At 45.6% G+C, this 27,393-nt stretch overlaps 1 protein-coding gene across 1 annotated transcript in view; it reads left to right on the top strand.

Moving 5' to 3' along the window:
- Window positions 1–27,393, top strand: part of LOC144818809 (protein NipSnap homolog 3B-like) — a 556,246-nt gene that overhangs the window by 117,427 nt on the left and 411,426 nt on the right. The window contains exon 2 of the mRNA XM_078676579.1: window positions 409–616. Within this exon, the coding sequence (XP_078532705.1) occupies window positions 409–616 (208 nt within the window). The remainder of the gene's footprint in view (window positions 1–408; window positions 617–27,393) is intronic.

Consider the following 27,393-nt stretch of genomic DNA (forward strand, 5'->3'; position numbering starts at 1 on the left):
GAGCTTCCTTTTTGGATCTGTGGCCCCCTTTCATTGCCCTCTTATGCTCCGAATTTCGCTAACTCACTTATCCTAGGTACATGTGCCTCCTGCGACTTCCTGCGCTATCACAAGATTCCACCCAGCCATAGGGTCACTAACCTGCCTACTGCAGGCTTTATATACTTCCTTGGTCATAACAGGGGTTGAGGGGGGATGGGATTTAGGGGGGATAGTGGGTGGAGGGGCCGGTCTAGAGGAAGGGAGGAGGTGGGTTGCTTTCCCCCTTGTTGGAACTGTTTTAAATGCACTATGTAGCGTTTCATTGTGTATGGTCCACACATTGGACATCTGTGCCACATGCATTTTGTGTTGTCTTGTTTATCAAACCAATATAAAGATTTAAACCTAAGTGTGTATGTTTTTCAGATATGTGCATCCGTTTCATCAGGACAGCAGCAAGAAAATAGCGAAATATACGAATTGCGTACTCATGATGTGAAGCCAGGAAAACTGGATGTTTACATAAAGACATGCATAGCCGGGGTTCACCTTCGAACAGTTCATTCTGAAATGATTGGCTTTTGGACAGTGGACATGGGTGGTCTGAACAAGGTCTTTCATCTGTGGAAATACGGTAGGCTTCCTCTGGCTCCTGTTGGCAAGCACCATACATACTGTCTGTCTTCAGAGCACTGAAGAAAAACAAAGCAACTAGTTTACTCTCCGAAGACTTGTATAAAGTGGCATATAAAAGAATATAAAATGCATCAGAAATCTGTTTAAATGATTGCCTATTCAGCCACATCTTTATACTACAACAATTAAATCAATGTAATAAAATAAACAGTTCCGGCTCCTACGCTATGGCGGTGGAGCGTCGCCCCACTGCTTTTAAGCCCAGGTAGAAACATAAAATGATAATAACGTAGAGTTATTATCATTTTATGATTTGCGCCCTACTGCTTTACTGGTGGGCGGGTGTGCGGGGCTGCTCTGCTCTCAGAGCAGGGATGGGGAGTAGTGATTTGCCCACTACTAAGTGTGCAATGACTGTTTGGCCCGCCCTCTCGGGCCGCCCAAACCAGTCATGCACACTTTCCCCGTTCTCCATGCAGGCTGCATTACAGCCTGCATGGAGGACCCCATTCGAGAATGGTGCCGCCCCCTAAGGACCTTAAATTGCTGCTCACCGATCATGACCTTACCGCCACAGGCCAGCATAGTTGACCGACTATCTGCCCCCCCAAATTCCTACACTGAAAGGTCATACCTACCTCGCAAAACCCTCTAACCATGCCAATATGTTCTTTGTTAGTAAGTCATTGCCTGCATCCGTCAAGTGGACCCCACCCCGTAAGTAGAAATGATCCCCCCAGATGCACCCATGTGGAATACTCTGCAATTGAGATGTTCAGAAGAGTTTCTCTAGTTTGTTGTTGATCCTCTTTACCGAGTGATTCAACGCCCTAACTGAGCCTCCCCCCCTCCACTGCAGTCTAGGAATCAACTGAGACCATACTACGGTGCAACCCGGGAGCAACTTCGCTAGCCATCCCGCTGCAGAGATTATCTCTTCCAACAGGACCCTTCTGCCCAGCGTTACTAAATCGTTTCCCCCCAGGTGTAAGATAACAACTGAGGGCGGTGGGGCGTGCTTGTTGAGTAATTCAGAAAAGAAACCCATAAGCTGATTAAGGCGTAGCCCCCCTTTACCATGAAAGGAAACCCTCTGTCTACATTCGCCTGAAAGGAAAACTGGTTTAGCACGTTTAACATAGGAATGACCAACAACCCATACTACATGAGTCCCTGTTCTGTCTTCATGCGTTCGCCGTGTTGATGATGGATGTTGTTGATGACCCGGTACCGGTTTCCGCCCTGCGTCACAGGCTCGACAAACTGAAAGATAAACAGATAACAAGGCAGGTGTCAGGGTGATTGAACTGCACCTCACAACATGTGCAGCCGCACATAACGCTTATAGGCATCGGAAGACCATCTCCCGATCCTCTTTACACTGTTGGCATGCAACCCTCTTGCTGTTGCTTCAGTGGCAGCCCGATACGGAATGAATGTGTCCCAAAATCCTTGGGGTTGAGACCCGCCTTGCTGATCGCCATTGCCAACACTCGTTTGAACTGAAACTTGGTCAATGGGGTACCATCTGCGTGTATGAACAATGTTCCCATTGCCACGCCCACCCTCTGCCTGATAAATGCCTCTACATGTGCCACAGGGCAACACGGATCGGTCGGCGCCCGGAATAATACCAAGCTATCCCCCCGGGCCTCCTGGTCAGTTTTTGATTTCCGTATGTTTACCCACATTGACTCACCCTTTATCTTAGTGTCAGCCAGCTGGAGACCACCTAACTTGTCCAATTTGTTGTTAGCCACCAGTTCACTTACTCGCAATGCCCTATAAAAAGCCAGGGAAAATGCGGCTTTAAATAGGAGTACCTCTCCTGGGGAGCTACGCGTGTCGGATAAGGCATCCAATACCCCTGCCAACCGTTCCAAACCTATTGGTTGTCTGTAATCGGCGCTGCTTGCTTGTAGGCGCCGCCATCCCCTCAATGCCTTCTGCACCATAAAACTGGTTGTGGGATCCTTGATACCTTTTAGCTGTGCAAAGAAAGAGACGGCCGCTTTGTGTCTACTAGCTGTGGCCGCTGAGCGCCCCTCTCTGTGCAGTGTGTCAATATATGAAGTAAAACTCCCCTCCAGCTTCCATTTAGCCTCCCAGTCTTGTCCCAAAAAACAACAGTAAGCCATAAACGCCCCTTCGTATGCCGTCCTGGTCCTGGGTGATAAGCTGGCTGCCATGAGGTTCTGTAGTTGGGGGCACCAATTTGCCATAGTGTTGTTGGGAAGTGTGCTGGTGTGGCCTCTGCAGATGGAAGGTGTTCTCTAAATACCTGCATCTCAAAGCAAGAAAGTGTGTCAGCTGCGTTGTTCAAGACCCCTGGGATATGTTTAGCCCTAAACTGTATATTCAACTTCAAGCATTTTAGCACAATCTCTTTCATGAGGCAAAGTCTAAACTTACACCGCGCCGCCTGTTGGTTGATACATTCCAATACAGTCATGTTGTCTGACCGGAAGATCACAGCTTGGTTAGACAATTGTTCAGGCCAGACCGATAGTGCAACCCATATTGGGAACAGCTCCAAGAAACCAATGATTGTTGTCAAACCGCCTTCCTCCCACCACTCGGGCCATCGTTGTGCCACCCACTTGTTGCCAAGTATGGCACCAAAACCCACACTGCCAGCCGCGTCAGTCCAAAGACCTAACTCAGCCGATGTAGTGGGGGGGCCACACCACACTACTCTGACGTTGAAATCCTCCAGGAATGCCATCCATATCCGCATGTCCTGGCGAACCTCAACTGACAGCCTAGTGCGATGGTGTTTGTCCCGCAAGCCCTTCATGGCCTGCGCGATTGAGCGGGAAAAGGGGCGTGCCATCGGTATTACTCTTAGTGCAAAATTCAGCTGCCCCACAGTCTGTTGCAGCTGCTGCAGCATGACTTTCTTTGTTAACAAACATTGCTGTAGGGCTGCTCTGAACTTCATGATCTTTTCTTTGGGTAACCTGAAACAACCTTCTACTGAGTCCAATTCAATGCCTAGGAATTCCAAACATGTTGATGGACCCACCGTTTTTCCTGGTGCGAGTGGGACCCCAAAAGCCCGCATGAGCACGCAAAATTCCTGCAATGCCCACGCACACTCCTGTGAGCCCGCTGCCCCCAGCAAAAGAAAGTCATCTAGGTAGTGCATCACATGTTGGTGCCCTGTTGCTTGCCTCATAACCCATTCTAGGAAAGCACTGAAAGTTTCAAAGTAGGCACATGACACAGAGCAGCCCATGGGCATACACATATCCATGTAGTATTTGCCCTCAAATGAGAAACCCAGCAGGTGCTGATCCGAGGGATGTACAGGGAGCAGGCGGAAAGCTGATTCAATGTCTGATTTTGCCATCAATGCCCCGGGACCCAGAAATCTCAACATCTCCACTGCCTGGTCAAAAGACGCATACTTGATGCTGCAAATGCCTTCGTCAATTGCGTCATTCAAAGATGTGCCCCTAGGTGCCGAAAGGTTATGTATGAGCCTGAATTCGCCCTTTTCTTTCTTTGGGACCACCCCGAGGGGTGAGCAGACAAAATTAGGTATAGGGATTTCGGTGAAGGGACCCGCTATCCTACTCAGGCACAATTCTTTCTCAATCTTTGACGCCACTACAGTTGGATTGTGTTTGACTGACAGCTGATTCCTACATTCTGCCGTCCCTGTATACCCACCTGCTGGAATGCGAAAACCAAGTGAGAAACCTTCCTGAAGCATCCTTGCGGAAGTATGATCTGGGTACCTGTTCAGCCAAGGGATCATAGCCAGTACGTCAATGGGTTAGTGAGCGACCCCCAATCCTTCCCACCTATTCCTGTTTCCTTCTCCCCCTGTTTCCCGAGGTATTACCTCTCGAACGGCATGTTGTTTCAGGATGGGATGCGTGGCCGCATATGGAACATGCATGTCTGAATTTGCAAGGGCCCGCTGCTCTAGTGCATGTTCGTCTACACATGCCCTTACGATCCCCACTGCCTCTGGTCTTACTGGTGGCCTCACCCCCCTGCGCTGACCGAAAGGGCTGCTGGGATTTGATGGGATAGCTTTTCCTCCCGCTTGTGCCCGCACCTGCTGCCTGACCGCCTGAGAACTGACCATACCATGATACGGAATCTACCTTATCCCAGGCTAATGATTGATCAAATTCTCTAGCTTTCCTGAAAGCTATGTCATACTCTTTCCATCCATCACCCCCATGTTTGTCGCTGAACATTGTAATCCTACTCTGATAACAGGCCATCTCAGCCTGCAGGTTGGGTGAACGTTCTGCGTTAATTGCCATAAATACAGAAAAAACTCTAATCCAGTTAATCAGGGTCTCTTCTACCCTGAAATTAGTCAATTGAGACCTCCATTCGCTAGGATACGTCCAATCTTTTTGTGACTTAACATACTCCATTTCTCTGTTATCAATTAGTAATGAAAATATGTATATGTTCACATATTTGCCCGCCCAAATCCGCTCCTTCGTCGCTTGTGACATATGTTGTGCTAGGCTAGGTAACATCCCTCCAAGTCCCAACCAGGGGAGTACTGCCGCTATCTGTGCCGCCAGTTCAGGGGGAACCTGACCAACTCCAGGGGGCTCACTGACCGGGGAGGGTGATGCTATGTTGTGCCCCGTGGATGGCGCAGGGTGTACCCCTGGTGCTAATGGAGTTACTGCTGGTATCACAGGTGTCACTAAGTTTGGGAGCACCGGCGGCCTGGCTGGAGCCGGTGACGTGGGTATACTTATCGGAGTTGGCAGAGTTGGTGCGAGCACTTGAGGTACTGCGGGCACTCAGTCGGGGACCATCCCGGGTGACCCCCCTCTTACCCGTGACTTGGTGGCCCGAACATAGTTCGTTTTGGCTCTGCCCCGCTTAGGCAACACCTCTAATTCCTCCCTGGGTTGTGGGGGCACTATCACCCGCTTGGGTCTCCCCGATGGCCCTGATTGCGCCTCCAACCTCTGACTCATCTCAGCCACAGTCCACCCCAACTTGTCCACTTTCCCTAATCTCTTGTCCATCGCTGACATTCTGCGCATCATGGTCTGAAACATGAGTTCCATGCGTGAACTTTTTGCGCCCCGCCTAGACATTCTTTCCTCAGTGTTTTGCAAGGCTACACTGCACAAAATGACACACTTGTGGGCACGATGTGCCTTGTACCTGTACCAAAGTTGGAGGCTCACAGGCTGGCTGTAAGCACCACGCAACTGTGACCACAACACACCAGCTAGCCTGGGTGCTTGGGCGAGCGCACTCTAGCCATGCGGCCCAACAGAAGCAGTGAAATTCAGGCCTGCACGTGTCCTCGGGTCGCAACGTCCACCGTACACTCTCCGGCAGCTCTGTCCACAGCTCCCTCTGAATGTATGCCTACGATGAGAGAGAAGTTAGAAACAATCCTGGCTCGAAGAGACAGTGACCTTGCAGTTATAATTCATATGAACATTCAAATCACTGTGATCTTAATCACCCCTCTCCTTGTTCATTCAATAGGCTCCCGCGTTAACAAAAGCAGTTTTTGAAGCGATAAAACCCTTTGCTATAAACCTTGATGATTTAAAATTCAAAACAGGCCACCTAGGAGGCATTCAGATATGTTCTCCCATCCAAGTACTAGCCACAGGCCACCTTGTTTTGTTCCACAGTGACCCACAAGCAAAACCCCACTTCAATCAGCAGTCAAAAAGCAGTTTTGTGTGATAAAATTCCCTCCTGTAGCTGTACATCTGGAGCTAGCAGGGAGCGTTCAAGACTGGTCTCCCATCCAAGCACTAACCAGGGCCGACCCTGCTTCGCCTGGTGTTTGCCTTGTTAATATGCTCAACAAAGCCTTGACCACGGGACTCGCAACCACCCGACAAGGGACATGCACCCTGGAGCCTCGATCGTTTCCCGCCCCCCCTTTTTGCACAAAGGAGGAAATAAATGCCTTCTCGGAAGATCGAAATCGGCGACCTTCAGATTATGAGACTGATGCGCTGCTTACTGAGCTAAGGGGGCTGTCTTAACAGCTGCGCTATTGCGCGCAGGCTCCCAGGCTCCCCGCACGCCTCTTTGTCAGGGGCTCCTGATCGAGCTCGGCAGCAGCCGGTGGAGCGTCCTGAGTCGACGATGTGCCTGCAATACCGCTGCCCCACCTTACTTTCTTTTTCTATCCTGGTGTTCGCTACGCCTCTAAATAGCCCTGGCTGTTCCCTCGACGCCGCGAAATGCCCCGCGCAATCTCGCTCAGTCCTCCTTAGTAATGTGGAAAATAAAGAAAAAATTATTTAGCCCCTCGCAGAGGGGCCACGGAGCGAGCCTGGGGAGCGCGGGTGCAAGAGGGCGCCGCCCGCGCTCCCTAGGCCTTTTAAACCTTCAAGCCAACCCCCCCTTCACCCGGAAGCACTCTTACTGCTTCCGGGTCAACGGAGGGGGCCTGCACCAATCGGTGGTGGGGCGCCCCCAGCCACGTCATAATGACGCCACAAACTAGGGGGGGGACGCGCCCACAACTGAGGGTACGGGGGAGGGTGGAGGGGGGAGCCGGGTCCCGCCATATGTGCTATGGGGGCCGAGCGTCCCCCCTTTCCTTTCTAGGGGCTACAGAACTGCCCAAGCGAAGGATGGATGACGTTTGCAATGTCCCTTCACGTGCACAGCAGGTCAATATGGGCAGCAGCATTGCAAAGTGTCCCGGACACAAAAAAGATCACACATAGGCGAGGTACAGCATATAGGCTACGGCACTGAAAGCTGCCTTAACACACACAACAGGTTTTGCGCATAAACAGACACCAAGCAGGCTTTCCTCATTCAAAAGTGACCTAGTCTCATCAGGTAGAGCAGAGTAGCTGTGCACTATGCTTGCAAGTGGGATGAGGACTATGCACTAGGCTGAGTGCCGTTGTCTTTCAGTTTTTAGGAATATTTACTTGCAGAGAAAGGGTGCTGTCACCAGTGATTCTTGTTGAGGAAGCTCATGAGGGAGAGGCTCTGTGTCACTTTATTAATGTTAACATGGTCTACTCTAAACTACTAAAATATAGAGTAGGTGAATAGGCTAAAACAAAATGTAAAATATGTGCCACACACTGAACCGTATTCTAAATATTTTCACATCTTATATTCACAATATGTGTCCCAGAATGTTGCATAGTGACTTGTTTCCAATATTATGATCATTTGTGTTGTCACAAAAAATGTCTGCGGCTCTCACCCACTACTGTTTTCATCTAAAATAAAACATTTTATTGTACTGGGTTAAAGAAAATGGTACCACGTTTCTCTACAAAATGTCTGTAATGAATTTGCGCATTAATTCAGTTCCCCTTTTTAAAAAAATTGATTTTGAAACAACATTTGAGGTTATCTTGGCAGGACTATGAGCAGAACACAGTATACACAGTCAGACAGTTGAGAAAGTCCCCATCGTTTTTAGGGGACCTCTAAAAGGCTTGTCGCACAGCCAGAGCCCATTTTACCCAGGCCTTAAAACATCTCTGGGTGTTCCTCATTTGCATGGGGGCGTGGCCCCAGGCTAATGAGAAACCACCTTATCTTTGTTACCTCGCTGTATTATAGACCTGGGTGCAAATGAGCTGTCAAGGGGCGCTCTTGTGTGCCACAAAGAGGTGGCGTACAGGCAGTATGACCCCTGTAGACTCCCCAGAGCAGGCGTGAGTTTATTTTGGCTGCTATGGGGCAGTGCATTCATTATGATAGGGTGCTCTGGCATAGTCAATGCCCACTGCACTAATTTAAAGGTGATCCTGGATTCAATTACCCAATAATCTCAAAGGTGTTTCAAATGTATGCCCCTTTTACTTTATGACCATATGGAAGTCCACCAGCTGCTGGATTGTGCAAGAAAATGTTACAAAGATACAAGTTGTAAGGTAAAAGGAACATGTGAGCCACTCTCGGGTGACAGAGCCCTCTTACACATTCAGACCTGTGTGCCAAGCATACCAGTTTACAATTACTAATTATTAGTCCCTTTAAGTTGGCATTGGGCAACATTAGTGCCTCAAATTTCAGATTTTGTGACCACAAACTAGGCTTTTTTGAGCAGCCAGATATCAGACTTTTAACTCTGGAGGCAGTCTCTGCACATAGAAACGTCTTTAAGGAATACAGGACTTACTAATGCACACATATGCACACATATATGTCTCTATACCACATAAGCTCTGCGTTTGTGTTTTTTTTAGTTCCCTAAATATATTGCATTGTTTGTCTTCCTCCTTATATAAGAGTAAATCACCATGGATCTGGCATCCTCAGCGCCCCACGTTGATTAGTTATTCTTCTAAAGGAGATATCTGGAGACGAATGATGCAGTACTAGGACAAGCCATTACTTCCTTTCCAGTGTTGCAGCCATCACCAAAAGCAGACATTGATTCGAACTGTCACTGAATCTAGGAACTCACTCACCTATACTGTACTGTTGGTGAGCTATTGTCTGGGTCAGTATGTTGAAGTGAGGAATTTGACGATTCATTTTGAAAAAAGGTGGAAAAGTGTGGATTTTTCAGCACAATTTCCCTCGGAATTGACCAAAGGGCATTGCGTATTACACACAGCTAAAACCATTCTGATTATGGACTTCTACATGGCGCATATGTTTTCCTTCAAAAAATGAAGAAAACATATTTCCACACTTCATTTTCCATCCAGCACAATCAGATTCACCGTCAAATATTATGACTGAGTATCATCTGCGATTGAACAGGGTTGAACAGTTGTACAAAAATCACAGCAGAGCTAGACAAATCCTACAACTCTGAATAACAATGCTAAATTTCAGTTGCCTAAAACGTACAATGTTGGGACAGATAAGTCCTTTTCATGGTAAAGACATGCACCCCCGCCCTGAGTGCAGAACTGAATTGATATCTGGATCCCTAATGCGGATTTTTCTCATAGGCAAACCGAGATCATGTATGCGTGCCATGACATAGGCCAGTCTCATGGATCGCTTTCAAGCTGGACCAGAAGGATTGTCCAAAGTGCTACGCTCATAGTGGTGTAAGGTTACTACCTTCACCAGGAGTTAAGCAGCATAAGCGCGGTGGTGGTAGCATACCATGTAGTGGTCCGTAAGAGTGAACAGAATCTTTTTAACTAGTGTCACAGGAGTGAGGCCTATTGGCTCCCTCTCATTTTAAGGGTTCGGCTGCTTTGTGCATAACCCACCTTTGGCCTACATCCGAATGGTCTGAAGGGCAGCGCAGTGCAGAAATGATGTATCTGCACCTGGTGTATGTGCGCCTGAGGAGAGTCCCATTTAGGGATAATGCAGTACAGAATAGTGCGTGCATGGTGTATGCATGTGCTGGAGATGCATATGCCTACGAGTGGGACCGTACCTAAAGAATGTAGTGCTGTGCAGTGTATGCATGTTAAATACTCATGCTGGATGTATGTGTACCTGTGAGTGGTACAGTACATAATTCATACAGTGCTGGGCAGCACATGCATGTTAAATGCATATGTTGGATGTATATGTGCCTATGAGTTGTACAGTACACAGAGGATACTTTACTGTGCAGTGCGTGTATGTTATATGCATGCACTGGGGGTATGTATGCCTGTGATGGTACAATACATGGAGGGCTCTGGATTCCATTTTGGAAGACCCAGTCCTGCACGATGAAACATGGAGTGGACAGATTTCTGGATTGCTGCATTCCTGTATCCTGGGTAAGGGGAGATGACTAGGCCACCCCAGTGCACTTCAAAGAGTGCTCCTTGATTCACTGAGTGGTCATGAAGAAGAGGCCTGGGCACTTCTCAGGAAGGAGATGTGGCTGCTAAGAGAATCATTAAGATTAGGACAGGGAGCCCTGGGTCATCCTTTTGATGCACATATCACAGTGGCTGGCATCCAGGTGTGAGCACTAGTCACCCCTGTTGTGACAGACTGCTTTTCAAGAGGAGGAGGGAGAGGAGGAGTATGTCCTTCGAAAGAAGCAGAACTCCACAATGAAACTTTTTTTTTCAGAATTAGACCCTAAATAACAGTAGGGGGCTTATTAGGATGTCGGTCAGAAAGCCTCCAGAGGTCGGAGGCTTTCCGACCAACATGCATGGTTTAAAGTCCGACCACCTAATTGCATTGTAGATGGTTGGAGTTTAAACTGGCCAGTCAGACTGACTGGCTTCCGACAGGCTCAAGGAGCCCGTCTACCAGTAGGGGGCCGCACATAATCCCCTACAGATGGCATTTACGCAATGGGGATTATAATGTCGGTTTCTGATGGGCTTTTCATATCGGGCTCTCCCACATGAAAAGCCTGTCGGAAATCAACTTTGGCTGCCCCTAGCATGGGCCCCATGCTTCTGCGGCCTAAAGATGGGGGCCTGGTGTAAATCCCTGCTCTGTGTCTGAGACACAGTGGGATGCATGCCATGCAGTGCAGGGATTTACGGAAGCTCCCATTTCTCTATGGGAGCTTGTGCTGAGGCCGGTTTCTGACCGTTGCAAAAGCTCCCATAGGGAAATTAGAGTTTGTGACCACATTGTGTGCAGTCGCATTATAATAGGGTGTTTTGGAACCGCTGACCTATGGTCAATTGGTCCCCACACCAAAATGGTGTTGCGTGGATTAAAGTCTGCCTGACATCGTAATTAGGGCCTAGGTGTCTAGAAATGAACAATAGGAAGGGAAGGTTGAGACCCCAAACATTGTCATCTGCCAAGCAGCCAGATGGGCTGTGTGAGGAGGGAAAGCTCTACAAGACTTCCTCCTGTGACCACGACTGGTGGATAAATCCTGCTAGTCCCCCTGATGGGTGAGGAGTAATCAGCTAGGAAATCCATTACCACCTTCCCTGGAGCCCGGAGCAACAGTTCCTGCTTGCTTTCCAGGACCAGCGTGCCATGTGAGGAAGTGGAGAGCTTTGGAGGGAGTAAGGTCCAGTAGGAACCCTGTTGAGTGGGCACCCTGTACAAAGTGTGAGGAAATGGCTGCTGCACCGATTGGGTGTTAACAATGTGCAGGGCAGATTCAGCGACCCGGTCAGCGATGCCAGGAGAGGGCAGCAGTGGAGATGGCAGACGAAAAGAATGCCATGTGGTAAAGGCTGAAGCCTTGCGTAGTAGTGTTGTGGCAACTCCTTATGCCAGGAGGGGTCACAATGGTAAATAATTCTGTGCAGTAAGGGCTGAAGCCTTATGTGGTAGCGGTGCAGCAATGCTGCCAAGAAAGCAAGTGTTGATCGGGCCGGAGCCCATAGATCACGAGCGGCAGCGACCCTTTGGTCACCAGTACCAATGAGGACTGAGACTGGTCAGGCCGTATTGAGCAAATGAGGACACCATAGGAGCATTGTGACCCAAGTTTGGGATCGATGAACTGAATGTCGGAATCACAATCTCCCCTGGGGAGCATGGAGACACTTACCCTGCCGGCAGAGTGCAGGAAACCTCCAGTCGCTGTCGGTGCACAACCACGAAGGAGAGAGAGCCTGCGCCTGCCAAGAGAAGCAGGTGAGTTCCCCTGCAGTCGACTCACCTGTTTGGGACCTGAGTAACAGAAAATGCCTATGGATGAGGCCCACTCCAGGCTTTGCGCACTTCAATCTTTACTGTCTTTTGCAGTGCTTAATTTGAGCCGATGGTTTCCGGTGCTCAGCACTGGCACTTAATTGGTTTCCGGTACTCGACACCGGCACTTAATTGTCAAAACTGCACTTAGGACAGTCTGCCACATAGTGGTGTTGCTCAGCTAATTTAGATATGAGCAGAACAACGCTTGTTTATGAATACAATATTCATTAAAATTACTAAAACCTGCCTCCCAGCCATTCCTTTAGCTTTGGGGACCTGGAATATTCTGAACTTTTGCACTTGCAGGCGTGAGAGGTGGTTAGGAGTTGTTTTGGCAGCAATGAACTGGGCAATGAGTGGTACAAGCTGCAGTGGCCTCCTGGTCTGGGCCCTGGCACTTATTGTTTTACAAATGAAGCACTGCCTTTGCCTAATAAATCACTTTACAAAAACGTAATTTAAACTACACATGGATGATCATCCACATTGCGAGCTGTCGTGTATTTCTATAGGTTCTGATTCGATCCCCCTATTCCTGACCCTATTCTGGTTAAACTTACTAGCTAGTTAACTAACAGTCAGCCCATGAGGCAAGAAATCCCCCATGATGCAGATACCGTTATCTGACGCAGTCACACTACGGCACAGGAACGTGTTATCTGATTAGGTCATAACGCTTGAGATCTAATTAGACAAGCGACATTCCTCCAGCCCCTGATAAGGCATACGACGTTCTCATAACAAATCAAACCTATGACAACCTGGATAATCCGTGCGGCCATTGTTTTGATTTCACAGAGAACTTTAGTAAAGAATGTGCTAACGAGCAAGTCGTATGACATCTTTATTGACGTACCTATGTCCATCCTTACGTCAATCTCGGCACCTTTAAGGTATAAATATTGCCGACCTTGCCCTATGCAAACACACGCGTGGTGACAAGACGGAGCAGCCATACTTGCCGAAGCCGAGAGCAGACGCAGACCCCGCAGGCAGCAGCCCCGCCTTCCTGACGCGCTGAGAGACGCGCTGCTATCTCAAGCCGAGAGACCCAGCACCGGCGCTTCTGGGCAGCCCTCGCAGGCAGCCTGGAATATCGAGAGCAGAGAAAGAGATACCATTCCTCATTCATCCTAAATTCCAGGTACAGAACTGAATAACCCCTCCTAGAGAATTCTTTAGTTATTCACTTGGCAAAAACAAACTTAAACTAAACTGTAACTTTCTATTCCCGCCCACGCATTAGACTTAGGTCAGGTACACGGGGTAGGCGTATTTAGAAACACCAGTTGAGTACGTTTAGTCAAATGTATATGTGTATGTAAATATATTTTAATCATTTTAAACATCATATGGCTCAGAAACCATATCAATGTTTTTACAGTATTATTTTATACTATTGCTTCTAATGTATGCACTTTACTTAACTATAAGTATTGCAATAATATCGATCCATTTCCCTTGTACGAGAAAAGAGACTGATCAATAAATAACATCTTTTATTGAACACGCCCGTCTCTTCCTTTTCTCTACATTCTGATGAGACTAAGAATGCACGTACTGACTGAGTAAAATAATTGCCTTGTGCTCACACGACTCTCGAGATTGACTCTTGATTAGGGGAGAGCAAAGTTGTCATGTTCTATGGTTGTCAGAAACTAAATCCCTTCTTGTCTAATCAGGGGAGTTAATCCTTCCTTGAACATTCGAGAAAGTTTCTAGCGAACTCTGAGCTTAGCTGGCAAACCCAAAAATTAAGTCTAGTATCGACAGTAGTAGACCTAGTTAACGTCTGGCCTAGGCCTTTACTGCTGTAGGCACTATTCCAATGCGCAGAGCCTATTGGGAAAATAGGAGCTACACTACATGGCGCCCAACGCGTTTGGAAAGGGCGATAAAACTAACGTAAGACATTTAGAGTAACTCAGTCGTGCTTTCTCACTCAGACCCCTTTTCCCAAATACTCCAAAGACGTCTGGAGTGGGTGAAAGGTTATTATATCCTCCAAAACCTCGCAGGAGGGAACTCCTATGTATGGTTCTTGGTCTAGTCAACGTTGAAGGATAAAACAGTTCCAAAATATTGTGCATCTAATCTCTGTTTCCATAAAGAAACCTGATCTGCAAACAAAAATAATACCATCCTGTCAGTAAAATGGGAGACAGCGATGGAGAAAGAGAGGCAATTAGATTAGCTACTGAAATAGCAGATGCTGATGCTACCATACAAGCAGCAGACGCGGATATAATACTTATTCCGGTCATTAAAAGGAGATCTATAACCTTAAAACTTATAGAAAATGGACTGACACCTAGAGGTGGCACAGTCATATTCGTAATTGAGGCACACGAATATCGGCAGACAGAGGTATACTATACATGGATACATTTTCCAGCAGCAAATGCTGTAACAAAGTACTTCCACTATTACAAAGTAGAGGAACCTCCTGAAACGTACACTCCTTTCGAGGAGGTGGAAGTACCACTCAAATTCCAAGAGCATTTGCTCTTATTTGATGGCGCCCTAATACATAACAATCACATTACAAGGCTCGGTCCTTTAGGAAGACCAGGAGCAACGTGGCCGGTCCTAGCCGGATACACACCACATCCAGACATCGAAAGAATGCCTGCAGCAGAGCTATTAATACAGCTAAAACAACTACTAAAAATTCATAGACAATTAGTTCAGTATGTAATGCGGACTTCAACAATTCAGCCAGCAATTAAAATTCCACAGCTGACCCCTCACCAGGGGAACACAAATAAAATCACACCACAGAACATCCAATCCTGCCTAGGTAAAGTTCCAGCTAAACGGGAACAAATACCATTCTGGTTGGCACAGAAAATTACCCAAATAGAGGCGGTGTTTCCTGACACCACCCCATTAGAAAAACACAGGATTCTGACTATATGTCTCCCAATGGGAATCGCACCACACATTGAGGACTGTGACACTTGGGGTACAGTCTTTGCTTCCATCTATACAAAAACGCACGGTGTTCCATCCATTTCGGTGATACCAGATGTGCTAAAACAAATTCAAGATGAATACGGTCCAGAACCTGCTTTAACTCTCGGTATGAAATTACTGAAAGACTTCAAGCAGGTCTCGGCTATATTACTAGCCAACATAAAGGGTGAAGCAGCAAACGTGGCGATCCGCCAGAGGTTAAAAGAGACAGATATAGCAGACCAACCAGCTGAAATTGCCAGAATCATAGAAAAATCCTATGAAGAACTAGGCAGAGATAGTCTAGGTGGAATACCAGTAAAACCGCAACTGACTACAAGTCCAGAAAAAATATTTTTTAATAATAATTCACCAAAAAAGAACTGGGATGGAAATAAACAATCCAATCCTAAAGAAAAGAAATTCCAGTCCAGAGGAAGGTCTCCTAGGCGAAGAGAGAAATCTCCGAACCCGAGACAAAGGTCACCTCAGAGTGAACCCTCTGGGAATAGATATAACCTTAGAAATAGGGATAATATTAAAAAACCTGATAGATATCAAGACATTGATACACGTCCCTCTCAATCTTTTCAGAATTCCTCGCAGAAATCGGAAAGAAGAGGACGATCAGAAGAGCACGCCAAGTCCAAAGACAAGGAACCTGCTCAACTGAAAAAGAAATCACAATTTCCAAAAAAGAAGGTAGCCAGTATCAAGGTAGTTAACAATGCCGAGAATACTGAGGACACAACTGAAAAACGGAGAATGGGCTCAGACAATGCTAGACAGCGCAGCAGAGGTGAGCATAGCTCGCAAAGTCCTTATGAATCATCTGGAGACAGTGGACACGAATGAATACCTTCAAGTGGAAACTGCAGATACCAGAGTTAGCAAGCCCCACAAAATATACGAGATAACATTACGTATAGAGGGAGATAAGACTAGGAAAATAAGGGGACTATTTTGGGATAACCTATCCAAGGGCTATGACATCCTTCTAGCTGAAAAAGACTGGCCACCAGAGTTTGTCAGGGAGTGCCCTCATGGCGAAGAAGTAATTATGCCTGCCTTCTCGAATCAAATACCGATTCATAAAAAATATACACTTGCTAGAAAGTGGGCAGTGGCCTTAGCACCTGCTTTATATAAAAATCATGTAGGATGGGATGAGGATTCTCCTCCTCACAAAGTCCAGTTAAAATCACAACCTACTGCACAAAGGCAGTACCCAATTAAGCAAGAAGCTAAAAAACAAGTAAATGAAATACTAGATCAGCTAGAATACCAAGGGGTGATTGAAACTTGCACCTCACAAATGAACAATCCTTTATTTCCGGTCTCCAAACCAGACAATTCGTACCGTCTAGTTTTGGATTACCGACACCTTAACACATGTTGCAAAACTTTTGCAGTGCAAAACTCACACAGTGCTGCACTAATGAATAACATAGTGCGCAAAAAATACAAAACAACCTTGGACATCTCCAACGGATTCTTTTGTCAAAACATAGCACCAGAGAGCAGATATTTAACTGCATTCTCAGTAAATGGCACTCAAAAACAATTCTGTCGGTTAGCCCAGGGGTACAAGAACAGCCCGGGGGTATTCTCAGCGAGAGTAACAGAATTACTACAACTATATGATGATGAAGCATTATCTTATGTCGATGACATTTACTTAACAGATGATGACTTGGAAACTCACTTGAAAAGAGTGAACACCATAATACTTGGTTTCGCTGCAGAGGGTTACAAATTCAACTTCAAAAAGTCCAGAATTGCCCATCTGACAGTCCTATTCTTAGGATATGAGTTATCAAGTGAAGGCAAAAGCCTGGCAGACAATTTCCTAGAGAAATGTGCCGTAATCCAAGCTCCTAAAACACTAAAAAACCTACAGTCAATTCTAGGCTTCCTAAATTTCGGAAGAACTTACATTGCAAATTACGCAGAAAGGGTCAAACCCCTTTACGATCTAATTAAACCAGACTTTAAAAGATCCAGTTGGACTCAAGCACACACAGAAATTTTGAGATCCTTACAAACAGACATGCTAATTAAAACAAAATTAGAAACCCGTGATAATACACGCAACCTTGTGATCCGAGTCATCCCAGGGAGATACGGATTCACATACCTAACCTCTAATGAGGGAGATAAGGTACCAATTGCATTCAAATCACATTTGTACACAAAAGCTGAACAGAGATTCAACAACAAAGGAAAAATTGTTCAAGCAGTCCAAACCGCAATAGCTAGAGAAAAAGACATAGCTGACGGTAGACATATCACAGTCAGAACAGCAGAATCAGCTTTTGAGGCATTAACAGCACCGTGTAATTTACCAACAACAACATTGGATCCAGAATGGTTACAATGGGTAAATTCAATCACAACGGACAAAGTATATTACTTCTTTGATCCAGAACTAGAAGAATTAAAAAATCTAAAATATGAAAAAACGTATCCTCTGCCAATCGACATTCTGCCTCTACGACATTACGCCTGTGTAATCTATACAGACGGACATGCTCAACCCTCCGTTTGGGGAGAACATGCATACAATCCCACATGTGAGATTACAAAAGAAGTGTGGCACGGAGGTAAACTAAGACCTCTATTAACAAAATCACACTCAGTAGAAACTAATTCAGAACTACAAACTGAAATATTAGCTTTGAAAATGGCGCTAGATAATGCGGATCGCGAATTCCCGACGCTTATAGTGTCAGATTCATATTTCTGCGTCAAAGCATATAACAAGGATTTGCAGACCTGGATTCAGAACGATTACAAAGATGACACGGATGCACCAATAAAGCAGAGACTGCTCTGGGAACAGGTAGCTCTTTTGAAAAAAGAACTACCAAAGACTCACGTGACACACTCACTGAGTCACCAGCGTGATGGCGTTCACGTTGTAGGGAATTCATTGGCTGAAACAGCCGCAGCGGCAGCCAGTAAACCGGCTCCCGTAGATCGAAAAAAGCGTACATTAAAATACATTGACGGCGAAACATTGCTGGCAGTAAAAACGTCATCAAAAGGCGACTGCTCGGCGTTACCGATCAACTATCCACTCAATTACACATACATCATAGATGCAAACTCCATTCCTTTTGCTCGAATCCCTGGAGTGGGGGATAGAGTGATTCCAAACATGGACAGGAGAAACTTGTTAATCGCAGACGCACACATGGGCGAGGGTCTCAGACACCTTAAATTAAAGGATTCTCTGGAAGAATTACAATCACGGTACTGGTGGCCAGGCATGAGCCTGCACTACACCATGTTTGTAAAAAACTGCCCAAACTGCAACAGAGATCGCAGTGGGGAGAGAAGCAGTTTAATACCTCGTCGTATCAAGGCAGATAACATCACCACTAAAAAGAATGGCTTGCGATTAACATATACAGGCTAGTTCCCACTTATAATGTAGATCCACAACACTCGGCTGACGTCCGGACTGTTATACAAGATTTGCGAGTCTAAATGGCATATACGCTAAGAGCATGCTACGTTCGACCAATTTTATTTCCTTTTCTCAGGCAATCCAGCCTGGGGGGGGAAAGAATGGCCAAATGAGCACAGCCCAGCGGGAATCTTCTCACTTCCTTCCTGAGGGTATGGGATGGTGTAAAGAAAAAACCAAGACAGAAAGCAATCTATAATAGAAAGGATATTAGGTTCGGGAGCTGGGTGGGTCAAACATCTAATAAGTGTCCAACGTAGTCTTAATAACTTGCCAAGAAATTCTCTGAAGGGATTCAGTCCGTACGAATTATTATTCGGAACTAGGATGTTGATCTCTGACCTTGATAGTCAGACTTCAGTGGTAACAGAAAAAAGCTTTGATGTCAAAGACCGTTTGGCTATTTTGCAGGACTTAAACAAAACAAGAAAAGACCTGAGCAACATACAGTTGAAAGAACAGCCAACGACCACTGAAGAATCACCACCTGTCCCAGCAAGACCTGTCTGGATTCCAAAAGTCGGGGATCTAGTCAGGGAGAAGATCGCGGTAAAGAAGGAATTTGGGCCTTCTTACAGAAAAGCAGTTCCTGTATTGTCTGTCAACGGGACAAGATCAGTTGTACTACCGCCACTTGCTGGAAAAAAGGAGAACCGAGTTGTATCCATCGACCTGGTAAAACCACAACATGTGGCCGATAACAAACAGTAGGCCAAGTGGACTCCCAATAAGTAGCAGAACACCAAGGTTTGCTACCAGTACAGAGGTCCTATCAAAGAGGCTCATCACATTCGAAACGCCTACGGAAGAACAACAAGGACTATGCAACAATGCAATAGAACTTAGACCTCTGAAAACCCAAATAAAGACATTTAGCAGAGACACACCAATCTATACAGAAGTACCAAGTGAAAATGCGAGAAACAAAAATCCTGAACCAATTGGAACAATTGACAGAACTGCATCCGGTTACTTCATCAACTTCGATGATTCCTCTGACGGCTTCAGCGAACAAAAGACACAGCCATCATCAAAATCCTTTAAAGACAAAGCTAAGGAACTTTTGAAACAACTGAAAGAAACATATCTAGTTTCTCCATGGATTGAATTTTGGGTGGGTTTTGGTGCATTTATCCTCATACTTTGGCTCATCATGGTATTTACCTTGGGACGCTTCATTGAGGGAAAATATGCTAAAATGGACACAGCAAGTCAGAACATCAACTTGGTCCTCAAACCACACACATCTTCACACGTCGAGAAAAGAGAACTTTCTTCAGAACTTTCTTCAGCCAACTTCACAGCAATTCCAATATCTGGTGGGGTAGCCTGGGACAACACTGACTATGAAATTTATGGTCCGGTCGAGATCCTGAAATATCCACACCAAATCAAGATCTCCTTGAGTGACTTTGCAAAACCAAACTCATTTGCTGATGATTGGGACTTTGAAAGTATAAACAATATGATGTCTGACTTAGTAATGTCTGCTAAATTTACAAAACATGATTATTTGCAGGGTTCTACAAATTATGACAGCATGTACTGCTATAACCATTATGGTAACCATTTCTTGCATAAATCTGCACAACCTAGAAATGTTTTAAATTTTAATCAATGGGAACATTGTGCTACACCTCCAAAAGGGAGCTCTAGAACCGTGTATGGCAAATATTCATATTTTTCAGGTTTTAACATAACTAATGCTGAAACATTTTATTACAAATTGTCAAACAAGACAGGGATGAAAACCATGATAACCAACACAAAATTGATATATTCAGATTCTTTCTTTGAAAAAATGAATACTTTTGGATTTGATTATTGGGACAAACATGTTGATTTGAAAAGTGTTTGGGGCACAAAAGAATGGCAAGTACAGGGTTTAGAAGCTTTGTTTAGAGCCTGCATGATCCCAGAACAAATGATATTTTTAAATGACACCGTTCAACAAACCACCTGTCTTGGCTTAGCCAAAATCAAAGATTTAAATAACCTGTCTATTCCAAAGCCAACAATGTTTAGCAATAACTCTGAAACAGATGAAGAAATAGACATAAACCATATACTTAACCAAAACAGAACACATCCTGATTGGAAACAATGGTTGATCTGGCCCACAGATACAAATAACTGTCAAGATAGATTCCTGAATAAAACACAGGGTTTCAAAATGACCAGGCCAGACCCTAGATATCCCCAAAGACATCACCCAGGGATAATAACAACCTACAGTGTGGGCAAATTATGCCTTCAATGGCTACAAACTTCCACACTGCCTGAAATTAAGCAACACCTAACTTTACTTACTGATGGTGCTGACTTGCGTGATTTCATAATGGGACCACGCAAACAGCGTCAAAAGCGTTTCATAGCAGCCTCTGTATATGCAGCATACAATGAGGCCTGGAAGGTTACTCAAATTGAAACAGCAGAAAGAATACGGGAAATTGACCGTATTAATTTGGAAAAATCACTTTCTGTAGTGGACAATGGGTTAATGACTCTGTCCTCCAGAATTTTTTCATTGGACAGCATTGTGTCTTCAGCAATCGATATATTATCGCAAGACTTACTGTTATTACAACATGGTCAGTCACAATTGCGTTCTATTGTACAGCTTGGCTGGACGTTACAAAATCTGCGTTCAGGCTATGTGCCTTGGCGTTTAATCAACACAACGTCACTATTCCAAATCTTTAACCTTACTGATAGACAAATCGGTATGGCTCAGAAGGGTGCTGATTATACAATCTTGAGCATTGAAAAACTAGAAAGATTACCGTTGACAATGTCAGAACGACCTGTCAGTGAATGGATAATCCACGGAATCATAAATATTCCAATCTCAACCTTCAGGTTTCAATACTGCCAAAAATATATACAGGCTGGCATGTACGAGAAATTGGGAAAGGGGTACCTTAAAACAACATGGAACCTGCCCTATTCACATGCATGTGTCAGTAACAAAGGACAGAAAGTGTTTCTTAGTGGCAACAATTGTGCTATGTCACTAAGCGGCACGCTTCTGTGTAACGGTATTAGTTTGCACGGAGCCTGTGAAGGGAATTCATACAACCTTTCATGTCACCAGCAAGGCGCACCTGCAACTGAAATAGAACCATTCTTTCAAAGACTCTATAATGGGAGTTACATTCTTATTGTAGACCGCAGATGCTGTAGTCTTATGCCCGGGACTCCTTATCTCGTCACTACGACGGCGAAGGTCAAGTGCTGTGGACGTTCTTTGTTTCCCAGCTCCTTTCCAGACAGGGAGGCAAGGGCATGGCCCAGTTTGAAAATTACTTCTATTCGAATAGACACTTTAAGCAGAATGAAAACAGTGCTTCTTCAGACGCCTACAAGGCTCACGTCATCTAAAGAAACGTATGATCTACAAGTCGCAAGGACGACTGCAGAGATACATACATTATTATCAACTAATTCCCCCGTACATTTCGCGGAAATCCTGAGCGAAATCTTAAATATTTCTGATACCACAGGGGTCTCAAAGGTATTTAAGACAGTATTTTCGATGGCATTAACACCATTCAAAGCCATACTGGGTATTTTTCCAGACTTCGTCCATTCGATTTTTGGCGGACTTCCCCTGATCCTAGGACTAATTGCAGGAATCCTATTCCTAGTCCTTATTTTTCGTTATGGCAACCCATGTCACAGATCAAACTCTCGCGACAATGGAAGATACGATCCTAGCCATTGGATACCGGGACCGGATATCAAAAATCCTGGGACTATCCCGGCTTAGAGACCTAAACATGACTTGGTTTCTATCATTTCGACCAATGTGGCAAAGGTGTGTTTTACCTGTACTAAGGTGTCTGCTATGCGGAGAAGAATGCGTGTTAGACACCTGTCTGACGCTACAATCGGATGCGCCGGTGGATGCAGATACACTGTTGGTTCCTACCAAGGTTCACGCACTGTGCTGCCCTCAAAGGCTGCCAATTCTGATGACGGCATTCCTGGAATCTTCACCACTGCGATTGAAGAGTAGTGAAGTTCAAGATGAAAGCAGCATCGAACAGGTACGACCTTCTGTCAGCAATGCAAATCAGAATGTCAATGGAGACAATCATGCGCATGATTGCATGGTTACCCCTATTTCCGACTTAGAGGAACTTTCCCATGAAGCTGTTGACAGTTTTTTCGAAAGCCTGAATGATATGATGTTCTCTCCGGAACAGAAATAGAGACTTTTGAGTAAACTCGCACACGGCGTTCCCTGAATTCGGCCTTCAACTTTAAAAATAAAGTCACATGAACAATTACAATCCAGTTCACGGACAGCAACTTTTTTCAGCAAGCCCCTAAAATATTTTTCTATATATTTTTTCCCGGGACACTGATTTTCTGCTTAAAGTAAGAGACTATTCCTAGAGAACTAAGATTTCTATTTTAGATACTTTATAGACTTTATAGACTTTAGCTGCCCGCTGGTATGTTCGCAATAGATTTTATGTGATGAAATGGTTTCGACTTTTTTTCTGTATAGCCATATTAAGAGCCATTTCATGTGTATTTCTCATATACCAACAATCAATAATGCATAACAATGCGTGTTCACTTTTGCATCTAATTCATAGCTTAAGTGCATACAATATATATGACTGCAATTTTTCAGTATATTTGAAAATTTCGAAATGCATTTATGTATTTTGGGGTGGTAAGGTATACACTATACTCTATAGTATGTTGTACTATGTTATACTATGCATAGATTAGTAGATATGACCATAGTTAGCGTGGAGTGGGTGTCGTGTATTTCTATAGGTTCTGATTCGATCCCCCTATTCCTGACCCTATTCTGGTTAAACTTACTAGCTAGTTAACTAACAGTCAGCCCATGAGGCAAGAAATCCCCCATGATGCAGATACCGTTATCTGACGCAGTCACACTACGGCACAGGAACGTGTTATCTGATTAGGTCATAACGCTTGAGATCTAATTAGACAAGCGACATTCCTCCAGCCCCTGATAAGGCATACGACGTTCTCATAACAAATCAAACCTATGACAACCTGGATAATCCGTGCGGCCATTGTTTTGATTTCACAGAGAACTTTAGTAAAGAATGTGCTAACGAGCAAGTCGTATGACATCTTTATTGACGTACCTATGTCCATCCTTACGTCAATCTCGGCACCTTTAAGGTATAAATATTGCCGACCTTGCCCTATGCAAACACACGCGTGGTGACAAGACGGAGCAGCCATACTTGCCGAAGCCGAGAGCAGACGCAGACCCCGCAGGCAGCAGCCCCGCCTTCCTGACGCGCTGAGAGACGCGCTGCTATCTCAAGCCGAGAGACCCAGCACCGGCGCTTCTGGGCAGCCCTCGCAGGCAGCCTGGAATATCGAGAGCAGAGAAAGAGATACCATTCCTCATTCATCCTAAATTCCAGGTACAGAACTGAATAACCCCTCCTAGAGAATTCTTTAGTTATTCACTTGGCAAAAACAAACTTAAACTAAACTGTAACTTTCTATTCCCGCCCACGCATTAGACTTAGGTCAGGTACACGGGGTAGGCGTATTTAGAAACACCAGTTGAGTACGTTTAGTCAAATGTATATGTGTATGTAAATATATTTTAATCATTTTAAACATCATATGGCTCAGAAACCATATCAATGTTTTTACAGTATTATTTTATACTATTGCTTCTAATGTATGCACTTTACTTAACTATAAGTATTGCAATAATATCGATCCATTTCCCTTGTACGAGAAAAGAGACTGATCAATAAATAACATCTTTTATTGAACACGCCCGTCTCTTCCTTTTCTCTACATTCTGATGAGACTAAGAATGCACGTACTGACTGAGTAAAATAATTGCCTTGTGCTCACACGACTCTCGAGATTGACTCTTGATTAGGGGAGAGCAAAGTTGTCATGTTCTATGGTTGTCAGAAACTAAATCCCTTCTTGTCTAATCAGGGGAGTTAATCCTTCCTTGAACATTCGAGAAAGTTTCTAGCGAACTCTGAGCTTAGCTGGCAAACCCAAAAATTAAGTCTAGTATCGACAGTAGTAGACCTAGTTAACGTCTGGCCTAGGCCTTTACTGCTGTAGGCACTATTCCAATGCGCAGAGCCTATTGGGAAAATAGGAGCTACACTACAGAGCAAGGGAGTTCAGGGTCATGGTTTGCAAAACCGCATCAAACTGCAACAATTGCATTTAAATATAGCCCTGCATATTGGTGAGCTGCATGTTCTGTTGGACTAATTGTTGGCATGTTAAAAATAATCTAAATTTTGGTGATATTACTTACTGCCTGAAAAAATGTTGCCCAGAACACTATAAGGCATTTTGTATTTTCTCTAATCACACCTAGTGCAGTTGGAAATGCTTTGGCACCTCCATTTCAATAGTATAGCAGGTGGAAAATATATTGATGGTGCGAAAGAGCTGTAATTGTATTTTTGCTCCTGTGATTACCTCAATCTGTATTTGATTCCTTCTTGAAGCAAAGCTTGGATATTTCAATATTTGATTTATATGACAATCGAGAGGGTATATCTTCAATATTTTCAAGCAGCAAAAAAATAAGACTACAGAATGTACATTTTTCATAGGAATTCATCCAGAGGGCAGTTTTTGCAAATGCCTTGTTCGTTACCTCGAGCTGTACCAAAATAAGGGGCCGATTATGATTGCGGTTTTTCCGCATCCTCCGGGCCGGCGGAAGCCACCACCGGCCCGGAGGATGCGGAAAAACCGCTGCGGAGCCTCCAAAGACCCACCGCCATATTAGGATGTCTGGTGGGTCTGGAATTCCGTCCGCCGCTTTTCCTAATATGGTGGCGGTGTTTAAAAGACACCGCCAGCCATATTAGGATGGTGGGAAAGACATGCTTTTCTGCGGCGGCTTTTCCGACGTGGAAAAGCATACAGACTTTTACTTCGGGGGCCCGTTGCGGCCCCCCTGGGTGAAGGGGGGTACCTATGATACCCCCCTGCATTTGCGTGCACAAAGCAGCAGGCACTGCGCGGTGCCTGTTGCTTGTACATGCAAATGCGATGTATGCATTTTTAACCTTGCGGCGGGTGCAGCTTGAAGCTGCACCCGCCGCAATGTTAAACACAGAGGATGTGACCGCCACCCTGGCGGTCACATCCTAATCTGCTCGGAGGGAACGCCGCAGCCCCCGCGGACGTTCCCTCCTCCTCAGGGGTCGCTTGAGTCCGTCCGCGATCCTAATCGGGCCCCTAAGTTTTCAGAAAAGATTTATTTATTTATTTATATCATTTCTAAAGCGCGCTGTAACCCTACGGGCATCCTGGCGCTGAAAAATGCAACTGATGGGCTGGTTTGTGAGGGCAAAAACAGGGGGGAGGCTTTATGGAAGTGAGACATTAGGAAATAGCCAAGTCTTGATCCTTTTGCGGAAGAGCATCAGTTCGTTGGTTTTCCTAATTGCCAGAGGCAGGCTATTCCAAAGGTGGGCTGCCGCTATGCTGAAAGCTCTGCCACCATAGGTGGCTTTCCTGATCCTGGGTATACTAATAAGATTGGTGGAAGAGGATCGGAGGACCCGTGTAGGTTCATACCACTTGAACTTGGCCTGCAGGGGTTTGGGACCCAAACCATGTGCAGCCTTGAAAACGGTACACAGAGATTTGAACCGGATCCTCTGCTGAATGGGTAACCAGTGCAGCTCGGCCAGAGCAAGAGTGGTGGAAGAACGACGTCCTCGAGAAAGCACCATCTTTGCAGCTGCCGCCTGGATGCTCTGGAGCCTGGAGATCAGATAAGCAGGAGATTCCAGTAACAGAGCATTGCAGTAATCCAGGCGGCTAAGGATGATGCTTCTGACCACGGTTGCTCTGGTGTGTGCTGGTAAAAAGGGCAGTAGCTTTCGAAGGCCCCGCATTAATATGAAGCAGCTGCTCACCTGTCTGTTGACGTTCGACTCAAGACTTAGTTTGTCATTGAGATTAACCCCCAGGTTCCGTACGGTTGTTACTGGTGCCAATGGCTCTCCTGAGTCCAGAGGCCAAAAATCAGCGGGCAGGTTTCTGGCTATTCTACCCACTTTGCATTGCATTATCTCAGTTTTACTGCTGTTAAACTGTAGTGAGTTTCTTTTTAGCCAGGTTGCCATTTTCCTTATGCAGGTATGGAAGGTCTCAAGGGATTCTGCATGGGCACCATCAAGGGAGATCATCAGCTGCGTGTCATCCGCATAGTTGATCACGCTAATGCCGTGGGCCTTGATGATGGTCATCAGGGGCTGCATATATACGTTGAAAAGGATTGGGCTGATCGCAGACCCCTGAGGAACCCCATGTGGAACCATAGCAAACTCCGACTGATACGGGGGTAGTGCCACTGCCTGCCATCTATCTGACAGGTAAGAGCGTAGCCACTCAAGTGCCATCCCCTCTACTCCAGCAGCTTCCAACCGAGTCAGCAGGATGTCGTGGCTCACCGTATCGAATGCGGCGGACAGGTCAAGCAGAATCAGAATTGCTGACTCTCCCCTGTCCGCCCTCATTCTCAGGTCATCCAGGACCATCAATAAAGCTGACTCGGTTCCGTGGGCTGGTCGGAATCCGAATTGCTCCTCCTCAAGGATGTTATTAGATTCCAGGAAGAGGGACAACGAACTGCTGGCCATCCGTTCCAAGATTTTTACTGGATACGGCAGGAGAGAGATGGGACGGTAGTTCTTGTGGCAGCTGGGATCCAGATTGGATTTTTTTAACAGGGGGGTGACCACTGCCTGCTTCCATTCCCTCGGCACCGTGCCCGTGCGGAAGGATTGTGCACATAGCTGGTGCAG

The sequence above is a fragment of the Lissotriton helveticus genome, chromosome 2_1 (assembly GCF_964261635.1).
Source record: "Lissotriton helveticus chromosome 2_1, aLisHel1.1, whole genome shotgun sequence".
In the NCBI taxonomy this organism is placed as follows: Eukaryota; Metazoa; Chordata; class Amphibia; order Caudata; family Salamandridae; genus Lissotriton; species Lissotriton helveticus.